Source organism: Stegostoma tigrinum, chromosome 5 (assembly GCF_030684315.1).
Source record: "Stegostoma tigrinum isolate sSteTig4 chromosome 5, sSteTig4.hap1, whole genome shotgun sequence".
In the NCBI taxonomy this organism is placed as follows: Eukaryota; Metazoa; Chordata; class Chondrichthyes; order Orectolobiformes; family Stegostomatidae; genus Stegostoma; species Stegostoma tigrinum.
This window is the reverse complement of record NC_081358.1, coordinates 102,382,510-102,405,825: the sequence shown is the minus strand read 5'-3', so window position 1 is coordinate 102,405,825 and position 23,316 is coordinate 102,382,510. Positions and strand designations below refer to the sequence as shown.

General features: G+C 39.1%; 1 protein-coding gene across 3 annotated transcripts in view; it reads left to right on the top strand.

Moving 5' to 3' along the window:
- LOC125451544 (protein NDRG1) overlaps positions 1–23,316 on the top strand; it is a 61,379-nt gene that overhangs the window by 9,891 nt on the left and 28,172 nt on the right. For 2 of the 3 annotated variants that reach the window (XM_048528742.2, XM_048528741.2), the window contains exons 2-5: positions 7,566–7,654; positions 10,894–10,929; positions 16,014–16,119; positions 22,201–22,321. In XM_048528742.2, coding sequence (XP_048384699.1) covers positions 7,586–7,654; positions 10,894–10,929; positions 16,014–16,119; positions 22,201–22,321 — 332 coding nt within the window. In that variant the 5' untranslated portion in view covers positions 7,566–7,585. The remainder of the gene's footprint in view (positions 1–7,565; positions 7,655–10,893; positions 10,930–16,013; positions 16,120–22,200; positions 22,322–23,316) is intronic. The other variant, XM_048528743.2, reaches the window with a different exon arrangement.

Genomic DNA, 23,316 nt, shown 5'->3' with positions numbered 1-23,316 from the left:
ATTGTTTTGAATGCTTTATTTGAAACAGTCAGGCACACTAGAATACACTTAAACATACTTGATTATTAGGATATGCTGTCTCCTCTTGTGACAAACAAAGTGAAGCGGAAGACAAGGTGGTACAGGTGTTTATCTGTAGTCTGCCTGAATGTACCTGCACAGGATCAAACACTTACTTGATTGTGAATATTCCTAATCTGGCAGTGGCTAAGTAATTTAGAACTAACAAAAAAGTTAAGATTTCAACTGGTGATAGTTGTAGGGGGATGACTTAATAGGACCACTGATCACAGTATTATCAAGAGAATTCTTGTCACAATAGCAGCAAAATGAAAATGAGTAGTTAATAAAAAAAAAATACAATTGGACATGACCAGCTGCAAGTTAAATGATGGAACTTCTGAGTTCATCCAAATACTGAAACCTCAGAATAGTAATTTTTAAAGCAGCCGTCTTGTTCTGATCTTTCTGCATGTGGACATGGACTGCTTCAGTATCTGAACTGCAGATGGTGCTGAACACTTCGCATTCATCAACCATTCCCACTTCTGATATTTTATGCCGATAAGGTCTTTTTGAATAAGCTCAAGTTATTTGCAGTTAGGACACTACTCTAAGGAACTTCTGCTGTCTGTTCCAGTTTCACCAATCTTTGCATGACTGTTAGACTTAACTGCAAACGTTACCTTTTTAAATTTGTTCAGTTTTACTATTTTGTTTTTCTAATATCCAGCACATTTTCTGGGTTGTTGTCTTGGAGTGGTTGGGACTGACTTGCAGTGACTCTTGAGGACCATAACCATCTTTCTTCGCTGGGTATGCTGACTCTGGCCAAAGTACTAACAATTGATTTGGGATGTTTAATCTTAAGAAATGAACAAAACTATCAGCTGCATGTCCTGGTACAAAGACATTTTTCTGCTTTGATCTATATATGTATTTAAGCCTTTACAATGAGGAATGGAAAAATGCTGTTTTGCTCTTCAGAGTTCTTTCACTTTCTTTGTATGACCACTCAAATCTCAATTTCATCTTGGTTTGTTTAAAGCTTTATTCCAAAGCATGTTTTCTGCTCAATTAAGTTGTTTGTCTTCTTCTTCTTCTTTCTCCCCTATTGCAAATACAAGCTTGCCCAAGACTCTAATAACTATTCTGATTGTTTCAGTAACTAGTAACATCTATACTATGTGTCCTAGAAAACCACTTCCGACTGACAGAACTGCACCAGTAGTATAATTACTGTGGCTACAAGAGCAGCTCACAGGCAAGGAATCCTACAGTGATTTAACTCACCACCTGACTTCAGAACCTGACCATCTCTAAGGCACAAAATCAGGAGTGTGATGCAATACTCTTGTCTGCATGAATGCAACTTGAACACCAGCTGGACAACATGCAACTTCAACATTCTGTCTTTTCATTTTCAAATTCTTTGTCATTTACATTGCCCCACCATTTTCCCCTGCTAGGCTCCTGTTTTAACTAACTCTGGCTAGCTCCACCCTCTTCTTTGTGGTGACCTTTTTTACGCAATTTATAAGACTATAACATCTAATTCCGGCTACTCCCTCAGAATTCTCCTTGCAGTTTATCATCTCCTATTATGGTTACAGGCTGCTAGGGATTCCTTAACCTTCAGCTCCTAATCCTGTCTGCCTCGTGACACATCATCAAATCTAGAACTACCTGTTCCCTGGTAGGCTGAACCTCTAGCTTCTCCATAAAACCATCTGGTACATATCCATAAAGGTTTTTTCTTCTTCTTGAAGTCCACTATCATCCTGATTTCTCTTCTCCCCAGACCACCTGCATACTGAAGCTGCCCCATGATGTTTGTAACAGAAAAGCTATGTAAGAAAGATTCTTCTAGGTCCTGATTTCACCCCCCCCCCCCTGTCCTGATTCTTGGTAGGAGACCCAGACATAATTCCATTCAGGTTATTTCTTTTACCTTTTTTGTGGTTCCTCAACTCTACTCGCACACTATATGCCTTCCAACTCTACCACTTCTTGCTATGGTCACTTCCTCATCCTGGTAAAGATGTTCCAACTACAAAACAATTAGTGAATTTAATTGAATTTTCTCATCACATGAGGCAGGGATTTCCTTCTGAGTGAGTGAGGGAAAATTATGCTCCTCTGAATATAATCACTACCTCTTGAAGATGTAATTACATGATTTCAGTAGATCTGAGTGAACCAAATCTCCAGACTTTCTGGTTTGTCTTGAATTATAGCCAAAATGCTTCAGTAGACCCAATGGTATTCTGTGTAGTAGGGTCTGAATTCCCCAATTTTGATCCTGGAGGTGGGCCCAGGGAAAAAATACTTAGCTAACAGTAGTGGGAGACAATTGCTCAAACATTGAGTTTGTCTCCAATGTTTGCTAGAAATTCCATTTCTGCCTTAAGTTTAAGTTTTAGCTGCTGGAAAATGGAATTAAATCAAATGTTCACATTTAAGCTAATTGAGTGCTGAGAGCTAGGGACATGCCACATGGAGGGTAAACAGGTGGAATCCTAGTTGTGAACACAGAAATTTTAATCTGTGACTGTGAAGAATGACAGCCATCAGACTTGCCAAAAGGCATTTTTTTAGGTCATTTGGGGCCAACTGAAGTGTCTTTGGGGGCTACAATCACTTGTCTTCTACCAATAATTGAAAGCCATAAGCCATACAGGAGGCTGCCTTGTAAAAGCTGAGTGGGATGGGATGTGGTTTTCCAGGCCTACCTGACCAAGTCCCAGTGATGTTGACCCACTTGTGTAGTTTCAGTTGCTCCCCTGTGGTGTCTCAGCAGTGACCACTGCTCCATGACATAGTTGCATCTGACGAGCTGTTGGTCCCTAATTGCCATGCAGTTCTACGTTAGAAGCAGAGATGGTGGTGCTCTGATGCAACGTGGTATTAAATAGGCCCTTTGGCACACGAAGCTTGCATCTATTCCTAATTCTTATAGATCCATTGCCAATAAGTAATGTGCCACTTCTGTCACTGTTTGCCTCCTATTCCTGTGTCAATCAAGGTATGCCTTAAATGTTGCTAACATGTCTGCTTCCACCACTCCACTGGCAGTGCATTCCAGGCACCCACCACCCTCTGAGAACCTATTTCCAGACACTCTCTTCTCTCCTAAACTTACCCCCTCTTACCTGAGCTCTCTTGTAGTTGACTTTCACTTTCTTTAACTGTCAACTATCTGTGCTTCTCATTTTCTGGACTAACATCAGGTTGCCTGTCATCCTGTCTTTCCACTGAAAACAATCCAATCCCTAGTTTCTATGAAAAATATCTTTAAGCTATTTCAGAATACAGGCAACCTCTTGGGTGTCTTAAATGATACTTGATCTAAGCCTTTTGAATAACTTCTTTTCCTCTGAAAGAAGGTTTTTGAGCCAGAGGTTTCTAAGAGGTCACTTTTAATGTTTGTCGACACCTAGTTCTATTTGATATTGCCATATTACTAACAAGTTGAAATTTCACTACCTAATGTGACATTTTAAATACCTATTTCTGGATCATTTGTACCTATAGATTAGTAATAACACTACTACTAGGGAACCGTGTTTTGAGGGAAAAGTAACGATTCTTTAAATAAACGTCAATGTTCAGAGCTTATTTCAGCCAGTCATTATTGGATGTTTTACTTTTTAGTTTTGGCTGAGAGCTAATGCAGGCCACATTGCTCTCCTATTGTTTGAATAGTGCCATAGGATCTTTTGGAGGACTTTTCCCTTCTAAAAGGCAATGCTTGGTCAATCTTTCTTTGAACCGTCAGCTTGAATTGTGGTCAAGTGCGGCTTGGAGTTCAGAATATCACTACCGAATGGGGCTGATGCTTAAAATTTATAGCCATTAAGTATCCTCTGGAAAAAGTAGGGCCTTGATTTTTGAGCTAAGTGTATATTAAAAACACTTCCAGTGTTTTTGTTTTATGAATAACTGCAATTGAATGAGCAATAATTTACTGTATAGTATACTTCACAGGTGTTCAGAATTTGCTGCCCCTTTTAAGGGTTTGCTACTTCCACCAATCTCAAATGGCACTAATTCAGAAATTAGAAATTACCGTTGAACGGCTGAGTCCCAGAATGTGTTTGAGATCTGCGGTTTGCATTCCGTTTCAACCTTGAGCTTGCAAGGTTGGGGATGGTGAGGAAAAACTAACCTGTTGCTTGACTGCATCTGTGGCAGCTTTAAGTTTGCAGTCAGTTCGGCTGAAAATATTGAAATTCTAATCCGTTTCACTTAAGGGAAGTTACCTTAATTCATGCTGTTGCCTCTTTTCTCCCTATGTCTTGAAGGGACTTTTTTGTTGGGATAAGATGTGTAAAGAAACAGGCTGTTCGATCCAACCAGTCTATGTCAGCATTTAGGCTCCACTTCAACTTGCTCTCATCCTTTTTCTTTATTGGCAGAACCCTATTCTCATTGCATAACCTCTTACCTTGCTTCCCATTTTACTTTGGTTACTTGTGGCGGACACTCCCTATGGTCAGTAATTCCCCATTTCCGTTTTGGAAATGTTTTTCATGAATTCCCAATTGGTTTCTTGGTGACTTTTTATTATTTGTAGCTTTTTTAAATATTGCCCATAAAGAAATACTAATGAAAATCTTCCATAACTTTAAGTCATCTGTAGCTCATAATCACAACTTTTTAAAAAAAAGTTGGTTAGTTCTGCATGACCTCGTAAGATTAACACTAAATGCCTGCATGTGCTTTTTGACTCCAAATCTACTAATTTTAAATGCTGGCTTACAAAGACCCCAAGAGTGAGGGTTAACGTTTTTGTTTTGTGGAAAGTGAACTTTGGTGTGGGTAGTCACTTTTTTAATTTTGAATTGACTGCAACATCAGATGCAAAGAGTGGGCATGTCTTAAAATCCCTTTTCACGAACAGTCCAAAACTCACTCGCTGTTTTCTGCTTCGTTACCAGGTCTTGGTGTAAAACATAAAATTTTGGGATGGAATACAAGAATAGCATGTCATGACTGAAAAAGAGACAGGGACATGCATGCAAAGGGGATTTGAAAATTAGGGTCATCTTTTGCTACAACTTTATAGTACTCCAAATGTGATTCAATACAAGTGTACCATTTTCACTTTTTTTTTTCAGTTCGGTCCTGAAAGCACTAGAATCCTTGTGTGTGCTTTATATAACAGCCTTTATTAACTGTACCACTAGCTTTAAATGACTTCTATATTTGCAGTTCCAAATCTGTTTGCTTTGCGGTTCTTTCTAATCGTGTCTTTATTTTATACATTTACAGTTTCTATTCCCTTCTCTTACCTTCACTAAATTTTTTAATGTTGTCTTTGGCTTGTTGGGAATGTTTACAAAGTAGTAACTTTTTTAAATGGTGATCATCAGCAAATTATTGTCGCATCTAATGAAGTTGGGCAGCAAACTGCTTTACTTCCCATCAAGATTAAGTTGCAATGTCTGCACTGTAAGCATTCTTTTATGGCCTACAGCATCCAGTCCCCATACAACCACTTGCTGTATTAAATGATGCTAATATATTAATAGTTGAGAAGGCTGGGACAAATTGAAGATTTTATTTTTTTGACAGTTAGGAAACTTGCTGTGAATCAGGTGACTGTCACCAGAAACTGTCTGCAGTGCTGTCTGTATTTTACGATTAAACAAAAGGTAATCAGTCACATTGTAGTACAGCAGACCTTTTTAAATTAACTGTCACCTTAGGAGCCAGCTCTTTGTAATTTGATAAATATTATACCTGAAATAACAGAAGTTTACTGTATTATTGCAATCTCCTGATATCAGAGCAGTCAGTCGAGGATGTGAGTGAGAGTTCTGTCAGTAAGTTTCTTGTGTTATGGCAAAAATGCATTTTATGCTGTAAATAAAGTGCAAAATACTGTTTACTGTGTTACTTAAAGTATGTTGTTTTTATATTTGATTTACATGTGGAATATTTAATCACCTGCATTCCTGGTGTCGGCTATATTTTTTTTAAAAAGAGGATAAGTTCTGAGGAAGGGTCACCCAGACCTGAAACATTAACTGATTTTTCTCTTCAGAGGCTGCCAGACCTGCTGAGCTTTTTCAGCAACTTCTGTTTTTGTACCTTTCTTTTAATAGACCCTGCTGTGATGGTTGGAACACAGGTTTGTCCACTAGTGCAATGGAGATTTTCCTTGTGAGGCTGACCTTTCTTGCTACCTGTTTTTAGATGCAGTGACTTTCATACAAATGAAGAATCATTAAAATGTTGGCATTCAGTCTAGTTAAAGTATTTTCATGACTAACGTGTTCTTTTGTGAAGTTTAACCTTTTTTTTTTTCCCCCCTCCACTTTCCACACATTTGCTGGGTGTACCTGGACTTTAAATGTAAAAATCAAAAGTCCCCAGATGACCCACGTTTAAATCAATCTCCATTCTGAATATATTTGAGCACTGTATCCAGTGGTTGTGTTATGACTCACTCATTTACAATTTGAATGCAAATGGTAGGTACTTTTTTTGTCGACCTCCCTCCAGACCTGGTCAGTGGCAGAAAGTTAGTTTAGCACTGTAGTGGCCTCCTGTAACAACTTAGTCACTCCTTTCCAGTTTGAATTAATACCCAAGTGCATATTTTGAATCTCTTCGGTCACCAATCTCAATTGTTATTTTGGTAGAGAAGTACACTTGTAGACACATCCAGAGACAATTTTTTTTTCTTAAAAACGTAAGTGGAAATATACACTACAACACTTCAGCTAATGCTTCCATTCCCATGTTTCAGGGAAATACTTTTGTATTGTAACTGAAAAAAAGCCATGGACATTATTCTTAAGGTTAGCAGAAAGATTATTAAGCACAGAATTTGCACACATCAACATGAAGCTTGTTGCTTTATCCATAGGCCATGTCTTTTGTAATAGTTTACTAACCAAACCAACAATCTCTTGGTGTTGACAGGGGAAATTTCAGGAGGAATGTTTCTGTGCTTTCCACCTTAAGTGCAATTGTTCAAAATGTGATCTCTGGACCGGTGGCCAGCTGGTCCAAAGTAGCAATCATTGATGTGCAGTGCTATACAATTGAGCAGGATTTTAAAGCGTCATCCACTTAAGTGATGTCACGCATGCAGAAAAGTTCTGATGTTAAGAGCAAGCAACAATGTCACTTTTTTGTCAGCAAAATGTTACTGTTACAAATGATTCCAAGATGAATTAATCAACACTTATGTTCAGCAGAATTGACTGAATAATGGAGTCTGAGACTTGAGCTGCTTTTCTTTGCTTGGAACTGGGTGACACCCCATTAGAGCTTCCTCAAAAGCATATTCTAAATTATGACTCTTTTAACCAGCAGAAGTGGGAGGGTTAGAACCAGCATGGTGCTTGACACAGTATTAATGCTTTGCCTAAAGTTCCATGGGATTTTTAATGCATTTCATACTGACATATCTACAGTGCAACTTCATGAAGAGAATTTAATTGGGAAGAGAAGTGTTACAACACTATCTCTAGTTCCTATGTCTGGAATTGCTATTCATTTTATAGTTGATTTTTGTCTTGGTGATACTCACTTTTTTTCCTCTCTTGTAGTTACCTACAAAGTGTACATTATGTCTCTACGAGACATCCAACTTTCTGAAGTCAGACAGTTGTTGGTGGACAATTCTGGATTCTCTGAGGTAAGCATGCTATTAGGTGTTTTTCAGGTATTTTGTTAAAAGTAGAGGGGAATATTGTAGGTAGGGTCAAGGTCACTGGATAAGCAATCCAGAGGCCCAGACAAATGCTGAGGAGGCAGAAGTTCAAATCATACTAAACATTTATTAGAATATACGCTCAGTTAATAAAAACAAAATCTTATCATTGTGGCTACCGCAACTCATCTTTTTTTAAAGAACACCTGTATCGCTAATCCCTTATCTGGGAAGGACATCTGCCATTCTTAACCCAACCTGCTGTACGTGAGATTTCCAGACCTTTGGTGTAGGATTGATTTATTTTTGAGAAACCACTAAAGGGGTTAGCCACTTGGTGCAAATTGGGACAATAAATGCTAGCCTCGATGGTAATTGACATTTTCTATGAAAGGCTGAAAGCGTTTTTATCTTTTGAAAGTTGAGGTGTGTGTGTGTGTGTGGTTTTTTGTTTTATTTGACAAGATTTAGACCCTGTGTAGAGTTTTTATTCAATTTGTATGTGGGGATATGGATTCTTGCTTTAATTTCAGTGCAAGTAATTAATTAACTAGATGCTCAGTACTTTATGAAGAATTAGCCAACATGAGCCTCTTCCCTCTCTCCTTTAAACCTAATTAGTATATCCTTATTTCGTTCTGCCTCCTCTTCATCTAGCTTCACTTTTTTAAAGATTTTTATCATTTCAGTTACTTGAGGTAGTTCACTCAATAGTCTTGGCATTCATTTGGGTTTTTTAAAAAGTTTCTTCTGAATTTCTTATTCATTTAGTGTCACAAATACAAAATTGTGACTTTTTAAATATTGGAATAAATTCCACTTTGGCCACATTGCAAATGGTGTGTGCGTGCACATGCGCAGGCTTGTCTGCACCTATCTCTGACTTCCTGAGGAGCCTCCATACCATGGTCTGACTATATGTTAAGGCACTAAGTATACTAATAATATTTTTGCTCTATACCAAATAGAATGCTGTCAGTGTAAGGGCCTGAATGACGTGCTTCCTCCCAGGAAAGGACTAGTAGAATAGCCAGTGTGTTCAAAGTGGCTTAAATAACATGGAAACGTTTGCAATCCATAAGACCTCACCATTTGCTTAGCATTTGAAATAATGGCAGTTTCAATTTTTCTCTAACTGGACATTTATCCTGATCTGTACACTTGAAGACACTGCTGTCATTTGGCCTGTAGCTTTGCCATTTGCTGAGAAGCTGAATTTAAACTGGCAGGAAGTACGCCACTTTGCAGCAGGGTAGTGACCCTACTGTCTGACTGTCCATCCATTTCCTGTAAATGAGTATAAGCACCTTTTCTGCAAGGGCTTATCTTTTTGACCTAAATTGTGTTTCACATTAATCCCCAAATATTGACCTTCAGCGTAGTGGTATTTTTTATTTTCACTGCTAAGACTTTCCTTAAAAACTAAAGATGTGGTATTGGGGAGACATTGTAATGATCGCAGGAAAAGAAACCTATACATCTTGCAGGTAACATTTAAACACCTGAATTACTGGATCTCTTTGCTGGGATAGTTCATGCATTTTGAAGTTTTATCCTTGATGGCTCCAATTAATAGCTGCAAATTATTTATTTTCTACAGTTTCAACAACATACCTAAAATTTTGGGAACCTAGCAATGTCATTAACTTTTTGATCAACTAAGTATACTTAGTACTGTATGGTAGCATTTTGGCATTGCTGAAAGTTTAATAGCTAATATTTTTAATTTACCTAATTACGATTGTGGTTACTGATTCATAATCTAAGAATAAACTGCTCCATTTCAGTGCAGAATTACTTAGTGTGAGGAATAAGTGTAACTGGAGGAATAAAGATTTATTACTCAAAGAAGGCAAAAAGAGCCACTTGTGAATATTTTCCTCTTAACTGGAAAAGACTTTTTCTCAGTTACCTTTTCTCATGTTTGCTAGGCTAAGCCTGAAATGCTTTGCAAGCTTGGAATTATTTTTCGTCTACTCTTGCCTTAGTGTATTAAAACATGTGCCATTCAGGACAGTGGATGGATTTGATAACTAAAGTAGTACCGTTTTTCAGGAGGGCCTAGGCACGAAACATCAGCTTTCCTGCTCCTATGATGCTGCTTGGCCTGCTGTGTTCATCCAGCTCTACACCTTGTTATCTGTTTTCAGGAATTTGCCCTGCTTCAATATGAAACAACAAGCAGTTGAAATTACTGCGCACTGAGGAGCGATGGTTAAGCACTAACCAACTTTGGAATTTTAAAAGACCTGAAAGGAAAAATAGACTGCAGTTGTCCTCCAGGAATATCTATTTGATAGAAATTTGTAATTTCACATCTTTTGAAATTTGTAGAAATAAAGATCTGTTTGAGTAATTCTCTTTTAAAGCTGAGAAGGAATAGAAAACTTCAGACTGTTGAGTGAAGGAAAAACAGTTTGATTTATTTTCCATGTTTTTCCTGAAGTCCTAACTACTTTTGTATTTATTTCCTGAAATAATGGAGGACTGTTCAGTTTCAGGAACAGTTTTGAAATGAAATACATGTGTAGCCATCAAAGATAAAATTGGAAGAACAATATTTTCATTTCTGTATCCATTTAAAATGTGGACAGAATGTAGTGACCCAGCAAGTGCCTGTCAAAACAAATGTGGTTTTGAGCTCCTGAAGAAAGTAGATGTAACATGAAAATGGGAATCAGCAACAGAATAGATCATTAGAAAATGAGCAGAGAAGTCAGTTTTAGGAGTGGGAGAAAAGAGCTGTGGGTAAATCTGTCACATTTAAACAAACAAGTTCATAATGGGACAAGGGTGTTGCTGATTAGGCAACATTTTTATTGCTTGTGCTTAATTACCCAGAGGGCAGTTAAGAGTCAGTGACATTGCTGTGGTTCTGGATTCACATGTAAGCCAGACCAAGTAAGGATGCCAGTTTCCTTCAGTAAAAGACATTAGTGAACCAAATGGGTTTTACGACAATCGACAGTGGATCCATGTTCAGCATTAGATTCTCTTATTGAATTCAGATTCCTCCAACTACCATGGCAGGATTCACACCCAGGTATGGGGAATGATTTTGGCCTCTGGATTAACAGTCCAGCGATAATGACTAGGCCATCACCAGAAGATTTGCAGTCTAATCAAGTTGTATCTATGACCATTGGATCTAAATTGCTTGGTTACACATGACAGTTGTTCACATACTGGTACTTTTACGAACTCTACTTTTTTCTTTTAAACAGGCAAATGCCAAAAGTTTTCAAGTACTTGAAACACAGGTAATTTTTCAATTGTAAGTTAAGACATTGTAATCACTCCAGTCCAGAAAGCTTGGAACTGAGTCACTTTTTAGGATTCTGGAATTTTCTAAATTTTTTTTTTCTCTGCTTAGGCATTTTAAATGTCATCCTATGTTTGCAAACAAGAAGCTTTCTGAAATAGAAGTGATAAAAATATTAAGATGTTACTTTTCAAAATATTGCATCTTGTTTAGTTTTGCTATCAAAGTGCTCTACTAAATAAAGGCTTCCAGACTGGAGAGACTACAATGTGGTATCTTGAATCAAAAAGCTGATATGATCTCTGAAATTGCTGATTTGAGTCATCGTGGGGGTGTGACTTTTGTTTTGATCAAAACTAGTTCTTGCAATAACATGTATAGCACAAAAAGGCTGACTTTTGTTTTCTTTCCTCACGCCTGTGATCTGATTTAACATTTTTCCTAGTAGCTACCTTTATGAGCTCATGCTGAATATTCACAAACTGTTTGATTAAAGGCTAAAATCAAATCTTGCCTAAGAAGGGATCACTGGGGGGGAAAGCTCCCTAATGATTCATTACCAATATAAATTCCTGTTGCCTTAGTAAGTTCCATGGCTACTGGAGAGATTGAACATATGAAGGCTGATGTTTCAGGAAATGTTACTGCAACTTTTGGAGGCAAGTTCATTTTGAGGCACTCAAGGGGGCATGGATGAATATCGGATATCAGTAGCCTGCAAGGGCACAGTGGGGATAAGCAGCAGGTATTTGACACTGATGTCCATCTGAAAGGCAAGTCCAGGTGAGATTGCATCTTTTTTTGTTGTGTAACAATTTCCTTCATAGAAGCAGCAGGACAGGCTGAAATCTCCTGCGTCTGTACTGATCTCTGCAACAAGGTAACTTTTAGCCTTATCCTCCTAAATAACAGGATAACGCTTTTAGGAAGTGTTTTACTGTACCCCCACCACCGACTCATACACTCATTGTACTTGCCACAATGGTAGGGGTCCCATGACTGCATCCAGCCAGTATACCACAACTGCATTTCTCTCCCAACACAATGGCTTTTGCTAATATCCAAATGAAGATCTAAAACTCTCTTGATCTTTACAGTAGAAAAAATGGATCAGTTTAATATCTCTCTACGCAGTGCTCTCACTGCAGCACTTTTGGTTTCATATAATAGAATCAACTAGACTTGCTTGGCTTCTATCTAGATGAACTTTTTTTTCAGTTAGCATTGTTTTCCCCTTATTGCACATGCTTGCTTTCCTCTTTTTTATGATGTCCTGTATCCTTGATCTGCCTGTTGGCTTTTCTGCAAATATTTTCGCTTCCTTTAATTTTTAAACTACTTCCCCATAGTGCTGATTCAAATACTATGGTAGCAATTTTGCAAATCATATACTTTTTGGTGTTTTTAATCAACTTTTTTTTATATGTATTACTTTGCTACAAAGGGGGAAATCCCAATTCTACCTCAAAGCTGCTTCCCTTCCTTGCTGCTGTGGGAAGTGAAAAATGCAAAGCCATTTTACAGACCCTCCCTCTCAATTAAAGCTGCAACTTTGTCTCCATATTTAAAGTATTACAGATGAATAATTGTTTGGGAATATAGAACTTAAACAGTACTAAAAGGAGATTAGAAATTGCATTTATCGGAACTATGATGCAGGAGACAGACTTGGGTGTGTGTGTTTTGGAGTGTTGGAAATGACACTCATTTTAAACTGAAATGGCTGGCTGGTCCATAAGTGACTTGGAGGTGCAACAAGAATTGTAAACTGGCAATCTTAATTATCAAACTAGGAGATCCTTTTTTTATTGACTTTGCATACAGTTCTAGTCACCCCATTACAGGAAGGATGTGGAAGCATTGGAAAAGGTGCAGAGGAGAATTAACAGGATGTTGCCTGGTCTGGAGCAAAGGTCTTAATGAGGAAAGGCTGAGGGACTTGGGTCTGCTCTCATTGGAGAGTAGAAGGCTAAGAGGTGATTTAATAGAGACATACAAGATGATCAGAAGATTTAGGTAGGGTGGACAGAGAGTCTTTTTCCTATGATGACAGATACAGCGTAGAACAGGCCCTTCAGCCCTTGATGTTGCGCTGACCTGTGAACTACGCTAAGCCCATCCCCCTACACTATCCCATCATCATTCTTATGTTTATCCAAGGACTGTTTAAATGTCTCTAAAGTGGCTGAGTTTAACTACTTTGACAGGCAGTGCGTTCTACGCCCTTACCACTGAGTAAAGTTCTCTAAATAGTAACAAAATACTTCAAGTGGTAGCCTTTATATTTAAAAGGCTAAGAAGTTTAGTTGCAACAATCTTCAATCAAAATCTACATGCAAGTAGATCAGCTATACACGTCAGCTGCAGCTTAGTTGGTAGCACTCAGCTTAGTCACCTGAGCATGTTGACTTAATGACAAGTTAAAACTAGATCCGTCTGCTGTCCAGATTTTTTTAAATTGATGGCATTAATTTGAAAACCAGCAGAATTACTTCAGTGCCTTGGTCCTCCTTGTTTACCCCTACACCTGAGATTCATTTGAAACAGACTTGTTCGTTGTCACATTGTACATGCTATACTCCTAGAAACTTAGTTTCATTTTTTTCTGCTGCAGCAGTTACAGTATTGCAATGAGTCCCAGGTTCCTGTCATCCTGAGTGAAAGTCTTTTTCCCCTCATCCGTTCTAAAGCTCCTGCCCCCAGCCTTAAACCTACACACCCTAGACACTGATCCCTCCATCAAGAGAAAAGTTCCTTCCTTCCTTCCTATGCCTCTCCTGTAAGGAGAACAGCCTGAGTCTATTAATTTCTCTTTGCAACTAAAACTCTCCAGTTCAGCAACATCATGGCAAATCTCCTGTGCACTCTCTCTCCAGTGCAACATGTCATCCTTAGAATGTGGATTCCAGAACTGCATGCAATACTCTAGCTATGGCCTTATTGGACACCAACTTCCTGCAATGAAAACACCCTTTAGTCATCACCCCTGCTTCCTTCCACTTAGCTAATTTCTGGAGCCAATTGGTGAAATTCCCTTGGATCCCATAGGCTCTTACCTTGGATAAAGTCATGCACAAGAGACTGAAAACAAGACTTAAGCAAAATGTCAAAAGCATTGCCCCCATTTACATGTTTGTCACCTCTTTAAAATTTAAATCCGGTTGTTTTAGGTATGACTTCTAAACAAAACCATGCTAATCCCTGTCTTTCAAAGTAACTCTGTCCCTCAGAAATGCTTCCAATAATTTACCACCGATCAAACTGGCTGCCTGTCTTTTCTTGGTTTAAACCTTGCTCCTATTGTTTGCATGCAGTATGTATTTTTAAAGCACCTTAAATTTTTCTGACTTCTGGAAATCTCCCTGGTTATTTTCACCTGACTCAACCAATCTTTGTATTTACATAACATAATCTGGGTATATTACTACATGGTCAGTTATAGATGGTCATAGGAGGAAACTAACACTTGTTTTCCTCTAGTTAAACTAGAGTAGCCTGATACTGGTGTCACAACTCATGTGCAATTGGGAGATTGTAGCATTCTCTTTTTTTAAACTTGTGTCCAGTGCTGAATTTGAATTTTTAGAAATAGTTGAGGTCGGTGAATTGAGTCTTTAGATACTTCACTCAGCATTTTACTACTGTGTCACTTACCTGTTCAATTTTCTTTCTATGATTTTTGGTTATGTAGCAGATTTTACAGAATTTATTTTGAAAATCTGTGGTATAAAAAGTCACTTATTGCCTAACATAAAATATCTAAGTTAGAATGTGGATATTTTGGTTGAAGAGTTTGTTATTGGTGTTTTTAGCAAGCTGTAGATGTATAAAAGGCTTAAAGTAATCAAAGAACAACCTTACACATTTTATGTTGACTTAGATTAACTAAAGTTTTATGAAACAAATGGAAAGGCTAAGATATTTGTGCCATTCTGGAAGAACATGGCTGATTTTTTTTTTGGCCTCGGGCCTTTTTGTTTTGTGCCATTTCGTGATATCCCTCAACTCCTTGACAACTTCCTAAATCTCCTCTTACCCTTTTCTTAATATTTGGGATGGTGGGGGTGGCGTTGAGAACCTCTAAGTATTGGGAAAGACAGTTAAGTTCTACCATAATTTGCTTTAACATTAAAATTCGTGAGGAAGATACATAATATGGGAAACATTTGAGCTTTGTCACTGCTTTTGAACCCCATAACTCATATTAACACACTTAATCAAGAGTATCAGTTTCATGATGTGGTTTCTCCTGTTTTAAATTCTGTCTTGAGTATTATAATAATATTATCTTTTTAAAGCTTTTTGTACATACGCTTCTAAATACAAGTTGCCCCAGTTGAAAACCTTTTCAGGATTCCGTTATAGCAATAAATGGGAGCAGAACACATTTGCTGACCTTTACACTAGACTTACTGCTTTTTGGAAAAATGTTTCTTTCTGATAGCAGTTGTATTTATTGATTTTGAAATCTGACAGCACTGTTTGTGTAAATTACTGTTATATGCTTGCCATCCCATTTACATACCCAATATTTTGTGTAGACTCCAGTAATATATGTTGAATGAACTAGCAAAGTGAGTCTGCAGCAGCCTGTACTTTTGGTAGATATTGTAAGATCTGACTTTTCCAAAAGTTGAATTATCAAATTCTGACACTGTATATGTATAATTGCTGCCCAAAAGAGAATTTTGTTTGTTTTGCTTTTTGAAAAGTCCTGTCATATATTAAGAGGCAAAAGGTTTTCCTTTTAGAAAGGCATCATTTGTCAGCACAGGCTTGGCTGGGTGAAGGGCTGATTCCTGTGATGTACTGTCTTTTGTTTTCTTTATCACCCACTTCTGGATATTTTTTAGCGGTTTGCTTTGAAATTATTTATAGAACTACTGTAAGTGGTTGAGATTGCATTACCTTGAATAGACCCTTTTGCTCCCCATATGTAATATTTTTTCTCTTTTAGAGCAGAGACCTGTTTACAAGTGCTTAACTTTTTGGATGAATTGAAATGCACATTCGCTTTTACTTAATTATGTATCTTATTGGCACAAAATATAAACATAATTGCTAATGCTTTTCTTTTAACAGGAGCATGATGTTGAGACACCTCTCGGTACCATCCGCGTCGCTGTCCGTGGGACACCAAAAGGAAGTCGCCCAGTCATCCTCACGTTTCATGACATTGGGATGAATTGTAAGTGGCAGTGTAACAAGAATTCTGCACTACATGTTGGCTGTTGAGAATCATGAACAGCTTCTGGATACTGTATGTATTGCTGCTTAGTTTGAACATTTACCCATTAAAGGTTTGCAGACCAGAACACACAAATGAGATTTATGGCATTGCTGGCAAGGTGAACATCTTTCCTTTCAGTGATTTAGAATTTAATTCTAATTAGTAAATAGGTTTCCTAAACTCCATTTGGATCTTTAATAAAGCTCAGCCTTTCAGTTTAATCTGTTGATCAGCTCTGTCCTCCTCAGTGATATCATTTATTCTCTCCTAGTCTGTCTCCAGTATAGATCTTTAGTCTGATTATCCAAATTACATGTAATGCTGCAGCTGCAGACTTTTTTCAATGGGTCACCCGAGGTTATAGTTGTCATTAAATCTTGATTACAATTCTTGGCTATTCAAAATTGTACTTCAGAAACTAGAAAACTGTCCCAGTTTCAGTTAACATTTCTGTTAAGTTACATTTAATTGTGCCTGGACTCCCATAGTTCGGAACACGTTTTGCTCATGCAATCGCAGCCTCTTCACCTGATTGTATTACGGGACTCTTGAGACCCCCTTCTCAGGATCCATTCGATAGAGGCAGTGCTTTGCTGCTTGTACCGTCCAATATTCATCTTGCTAGTGCCAAATTTAAAGCTTAGTTGCCCACCACATCAGATGCTGCAAGCCAGGAACTGCTACTTGCACTGGTGCTACACCTTTTGTGATTGCTTTTTAATGAATTCATGGTGTAGAGAAGAGCAAAGATCAGACACTGCTTTATGAAGAGGGCCGTGCTAGAAGGGCATGGTGGTGAGAAGGGCTGCCACTTTTTCTCTCCCTTCTCTTTTTCTCCTCCCCCCCCCCCCCCCCAAAAAAAAAGCAGCTGACCACCAAAGAGACCCCTCTGGCAGACAGCTGGCATTAATAGTCCAAATCAGGGACTTTGTGTCCTAGGTGCAGTGGTAAGCCCAGCTGCATAAGAATGTCTATCTTGTGTACTGAGCAAGAGGAAGGTTTCCTCTGTGCTATCTCACTTGCAGGGGGACAGCACTCACTGTCTAACTCTGGTGTGCATCCATCTCACCACAGCTTATGGACTACAGCTGTCTCCAGTGAAAATATCACATTCACTTCACTGCTCTCACTCACCCCATCCACCTAAACTATTAACTCTTCCTGTTCTGTGGTTTCTACTCTCACTTGGAGTTTTCAAAGTGTGCAGTTATAATCTAATTGCTTCTAACATGTTGCGCATGACTGATGGCAGGGCAACAAACTATAGTTTTTTTGATGCATTTACTTGAATTCGAGGGGCTATATTTGCTAGTTTTCAGTCTAGTAGAACACATGAATATAGGGAATTTTAGAAAAATATGTTCAAACCCACCCAGATTGTGTAGTAAAATGCTAGGAAGAGGTCTATCTCCACCTGGCAAGTGGTCAGTCCATAGCTCCATCAGTTTGCATAGAACCACTTTCCTTATGACTATAATATTTTTTAAGTTCGTTTCTCCCTCTGTTTGATTTACAGCTGTTACTAGAATGATCTTTGTATCCTATATCATGAATGTAAGCAAAATATTGTATATTTGTAAATTCCATCGACTTCTTTTTTAATCTTTGTAACACTCTCTCTATTGCAGAACTGCATTCACTTTGCATAATTGTTTTCATTTTTAAATGCTATAACAGAAGCTCTTAGCAAACTGTACATATTTCAAGTTATCTTGTACCGTTACTGCTAGTAACATGACCAATTGTGTGAGCTGCTTCTTCTCTTTCCACAATTGCTTTTATTTGAATTTGACACTTGCCCTGACCAAAATGGATAGTAGGCCCTCCCTTTAGAATTCTTCTTTACTCTGGAATAAGTATATTCCTCTAATCTGAAATATTGCTTTAAATTTCTGCTACTTTTTGTCTACTAGTCTGTCCCGTAGCCTGGTATGCCAGTTTACTTCGGCCAGCTCCATTTTCATGCCCATGTGGTTGCCCTCTGTTTAGGTTTCACATGCTACTCTTGGACCTGATATTCTTACTTTCAAACTGAAATGGCCTAGTGGTATGCTAGACTATATTAATCTAGAACTTGGCTAATGTTCTGGGGACCCAGGCACAAATCCTGTCACGGCAAATGACAGAATTTGAATACAATTTTTAAAAAAACCTGGAATTAAGAACTAGAGTCTGTAAATTAGGAACAAAAACAAAGTTGTTGGAAATACTCAGCAGGTCTAGCAGCATCTGTGAAGGAAAAAACAGTTAATGTTTCTGGTCTAGTGACCCTTTCTATGAATCATCTTCTGATCACATGAAACCATTGTTGATTAGTGAACTAGACAGGTTTTTAAATGTCCTGCAGAGAAGGAAATCTGCCGTCCTCACTTGGTCTGCCCTACATGTGATTCCAGACCCACAGCAATGTGGCTGACTCTATTGCTGTCTGTAATAACTGGTTCAACTGAATGAAATGACCTAGCAAATCTTTCTTGAAGAAATGAAGCTGGATAAAACACCTGGCATTGACCTAGCACCAGAAAAGATGGCAGCGGAAACAGCCCTGTTGACCCTGCGAAGTCACACTCTCGTTAACACCTAGGGGCTAGTGCCAAAATTGGGAGAGCTGTCTCACATACTAGTTAAGCAACAGGAAAGAAGGGAGAAGCAACAGCCTGACCTTTGGCACAATTCAATGAGTATGACTGTCCTAGATATTGCCATCACCATCCATGGATACATCCTGTCCCACCAGCAGCGTAGTAATATACAGCTGGGAGCGGGTTGCCCCAGGAGTCCTCAACGTTAATTCCAGACCCTCCAAAGCCTTGTGGCATCAGGTTAAATATGGGCAAGGAAACCTCCTGATTATGACATACTGTCTTCTCTCGGCTGACGAATTGGTACTCCATGTTGAACAACACTTGGATGAAGCACCAACAATGGCAAGAGCACAGTGTGTACGCTGGGTGGGGGATTTCAAGGTCTGTCGCCAAGAGTTGCTCTGCAGTACTTCAGATCTAGCTAGTTGGGCCCTAAAGGAAATAATTGCTAAACTGGGTGCAGCAGGTGGTGAGGGAACCAGTGTGCCAGCTGCAGTTGCATCTGCCCATGAGAGTGACCACCACACTGTTCTTGTGGAAACAAATCTCCATCTTCACTTTAAGATTAACCACATGTAGTGTGGTGCTGTCAATGTGCTAATTGGACAGACTTTGCACAGATTTAGAAACTTGAGACTGGGCATCCATGAGACACTGGGTGATCAACAGCAGAATTGTATGATTTGTAACCTCGTGGCCTGGCATATCCCCCACTTGACCATTACCATCAAGTCAGGGGATCAACCGTTCTTAAATAGAGAAGCAGGAGGGTATACCAGGAGCAGCACCAAGCACACCTGAAGATGAAGTGTCAACCCGATGAAGCCACCAAACAAGACTAGCATGCCAAGCGGCAAGTGATAGACTTAAGCGATCCCACAACCAATAGATCTGGTCGAAGGTCTGCAGTCCTGACATATCCAGTTGAGGTGGTAGTGGGCAACTAAACTCCTCACTGGAGGAGGAGACTCCACAAATGTCCACAATGATGTAAGAGCCTGCCACATCACTAAAGATAATGCTGAAGCTTTTGCAGCAATCTTCAGCCATCTTGGCCTCCTCCATTGGGTCCCAGCACTACAGACAGACACCAGTCTTCAGCCATTTGATTCACTCCAAGTGGTACCTAGAAACTGGAGACACTGGATACTGCAAAGGCTATGGGCCCTAACAATTTTCTATCAATAGTTATGAAGACTTCTGCTCCAGAACTTGCCACTCCTGTAGCCAAGCTGTTCCAGTGCAGTTACAACACTGGTATCTACCTGACCATGTGGAAAATTGCTCAAATATGTCCTGCACGTAGAAAACAGGACAAATCTGACCTGGCCAATTACTGCCCCATGAGTTTACTCGGTAAAGTGGTGGTGTTATCAACAGTGCTGTCAAGCAGCACCTGCTAAGTGATACCCAGTATATGTTCTGCCAGGGCCACTCGGCTCCTGATCTCACTACATCCTTGGTTCAAACCAGGACAAAAGACCTGAATTCCAGAGGGGAGGGGAGAGTGACAGCCCTCGACATCCACACTGCATTCGACTGGGTGTAGTGTCAAGGACCACTAGGAATCAATGGGTATTCAGGCACAAACTCCAGTGGTTGAAGTCATACCTGACAAAGGAAGATGGTTGTGGTTGTCGGAGGTTAATCATCTCGACTCCAAGACATCTCTGCAGGAGGCCCTCAGACTAGTGTCCTTAGTCCAACTGCTGCTTCATCAGTGACCTTCCCTCTTGACTCCTGTTCACTGCCTACAAGGCACAAGTCTGGAAGCTGATGGAATACTTAACGCTTGCCTGCAGCTCCAACAACACAAGTTTGACACCATCCCGGACAAAGCAGTCTGCTTGATTTGGCCTGTTGCCACTCCCTCTATCACCAACACTCTAAAGCAGCGGTGTGTATTATCGACAAGATGCACTGCAGAAATTCACCTAAGATCCTTACGGAGCATCTTCCAAACCCATGACCACTTCCATCTAGAAGAACAAGGGTAATAGATACATGGGAACAGCACCACCTCAGAGTTCCCCTCCAAGACACTCTCCTCATCCTGATTTGGAAATCCCTCACCATTCCCACACTGCCGCTTGGTCAGAATCCTGGAATTCCCTCCCTAATGCCTGTGGGATGACCCACAATGCAGCTGGACTGCAGCGGTTCATGAAGGCAGCTCACCACCAACTTGTCAAGGGATGGCCCGTGACTGGCCAACCAGTGATGCCCACGATTATTGCCAGCGTCTCAAAAAAAAGAATTTGAAAAATCATTGTGTTTGTGTTTGTCACCATCTGGGGTTGTTTACCGCCCCCCCCCCCCCCCCCCCCAGGCATATGACAGTCCCAAGTCAAACTTTCTAGTCGGTTGCTTAGTAGAACTTTGAGCATTTTTTTTTTTTGAAACGTGCCATTCAGGCTACTGCCTAGGATTATTCTTGTCCCTTTTTTTCAAAAAAATTCTTTCTATTCCTCGTACCCTCTGTCCCACATTGTGTGGTTACTTTTTTTTGGGGCCAGTAGACAGTTCAGATTGATGACTCCTGCCACAATTCCCAGTCTGCCTAGACCAATTTTAGATTTTGCTGTCGTAAACTAAAGTTATTGCTAACTATTGCACAAATACCATCCTGGATTTAACCATGTAATTCCATATTTACCTAACTTCCCACTTGAATGTTTCTAAATTACTTTACTCTCTCAGCCCCATCCTGCTGTCTGATTGTGACTTCAAATATTTGATATTTTTCTCCCTTTTATCTTTTTTTTTGGGTTATATCACCTGTTTCCATATTTGATAACCTGCTGCCACCATTAGGTTTAAAGTTCTCTACTTGCCTAGTCCTGCAGTTTGGAACTAGTCCCAGCCAAGTTCAGGTGTAGATTTTCCCCTCCAGCACAGCCTACAATTTCCCTAGTACTGATGCCTACAAATCAGAGCCGACTTACTCCATACCAGTTTTTTTTAAGCCCCATTTTCATGTGTCTAAATATGTTCCCTCTTCAACAAGGCAGAATAAGTCTTACCGTCTTAGACTTGGGGTATTTTCGTCCGACCTGAAAGCTAGCGGTGTTCTTGAATAGTGAGCGTTTAGCATGCTTGCGTTTGATGGTTGAAGTTTTTTATATTGCAATTCCCAGTACAAAAATAACTGGATCTTTTGAAAAGCGCTTAAATGTAGTTTTTGAAGAAATAGAATCTGTCATCCTTTCTCTTGACCTAAAGGGCTTGATGAATATTTTAACTTCTCTGAAAATAAAGATTGGGGAGAAAAGGTAAATTGTATTTCTGTTTTTTGGATGTCAGAGTTGACTGCCAAATACAGACTTTTTAATGAGTTGAACTTCAAAACATTAGCACACTTTTTTAGGTGTCCTAATTACCTTGAATAGTAAATCATTTTTGTGACTTGGTACCATTTTCTAGCGATATCTGAACTTCATTTGTCTCTTTATAGACAAATCCTGCTTCGATGCGCTCTTCAATTCTGAAGACATGCAAGAAATTACACTTCATTTTGCTGTTTATCATATTAATGCACCTGGTCAGCAAGAGGGAGCTCCAACTTTTCCAGCTGGGTAAGGATGACCATTTCCATTGATTAAAAATAATATGTTGTCATTGGTAACTTTGCATTTACCCCTGTTCTAATCTCTCTCTTTTTAAGGTCTTGGTGGTGAACCACCATCTTGATCTGCCTGTATAACGAGTATGCAGTGTTAAATCATGTGCTTGAATTAGTCTCTAGTTATATTCTTAGACAGTTTTTCATATCTGTTTAGTACAATTGAGTGACTTGATACAGTCACTTCAGAAGTCCATCAGATTCTGTTGGCCTGCATGTAGGCTTAAACCGAAAAAATTTCTCTTTAAAGGCCACCTATCCTCCTCTCTTTAACAACTTTGTTATAGAAATGGTAGGTTTTTGAGGATTCTGCACATCAGTTTCCCAGTTTTTTTAAATTTGGTACAAGATACTTCAAATTATGACTGTTTTTATGCTCATCTTGAACATGAATTGCTGTGTCTTGACTTTCTCCCAACACAGATCCTGTGTGGCTGACTACTTGTTTCGCCAATAAATAAACATTTGTTTGCCTTTTCTGTACCCCTGACCATCTTCTATACTTCTGGATGTTCCAAACAGAAATGCAAATCCATTTACTTTAGCCTTCATTCTGTACCCTGTGTACTTTTAATCTCATGGAGTTAATGCCCTTCTGAGCACATTAGTGACACCCATGTACCCCTCGTTTCCAACAATATCTTTTACTTTTTGTGCTGGGAGCTGGGTGAATAATGTAAACCATGTAGGAGATACTTATCAACTGATCTGGCAACATCTGTGGTGAGAAAAAGTCAGTGTTAAAGCCCAATATGCTGTTAAGAGCCCCAAATAATTTGAATCCCTTATTTTGCTAATAGACGTCCTGACTATGTAGTGCAATTCAACAATAGTTTATCCTTTTTTTTAGTTTCAATGTTATTAAATAAAACCACAAGTTATCTTTTACATATAACTAGCCTGAGCCTGTTTTTAATTGCATCTATGTCAGGACTATTTGTCAGATTT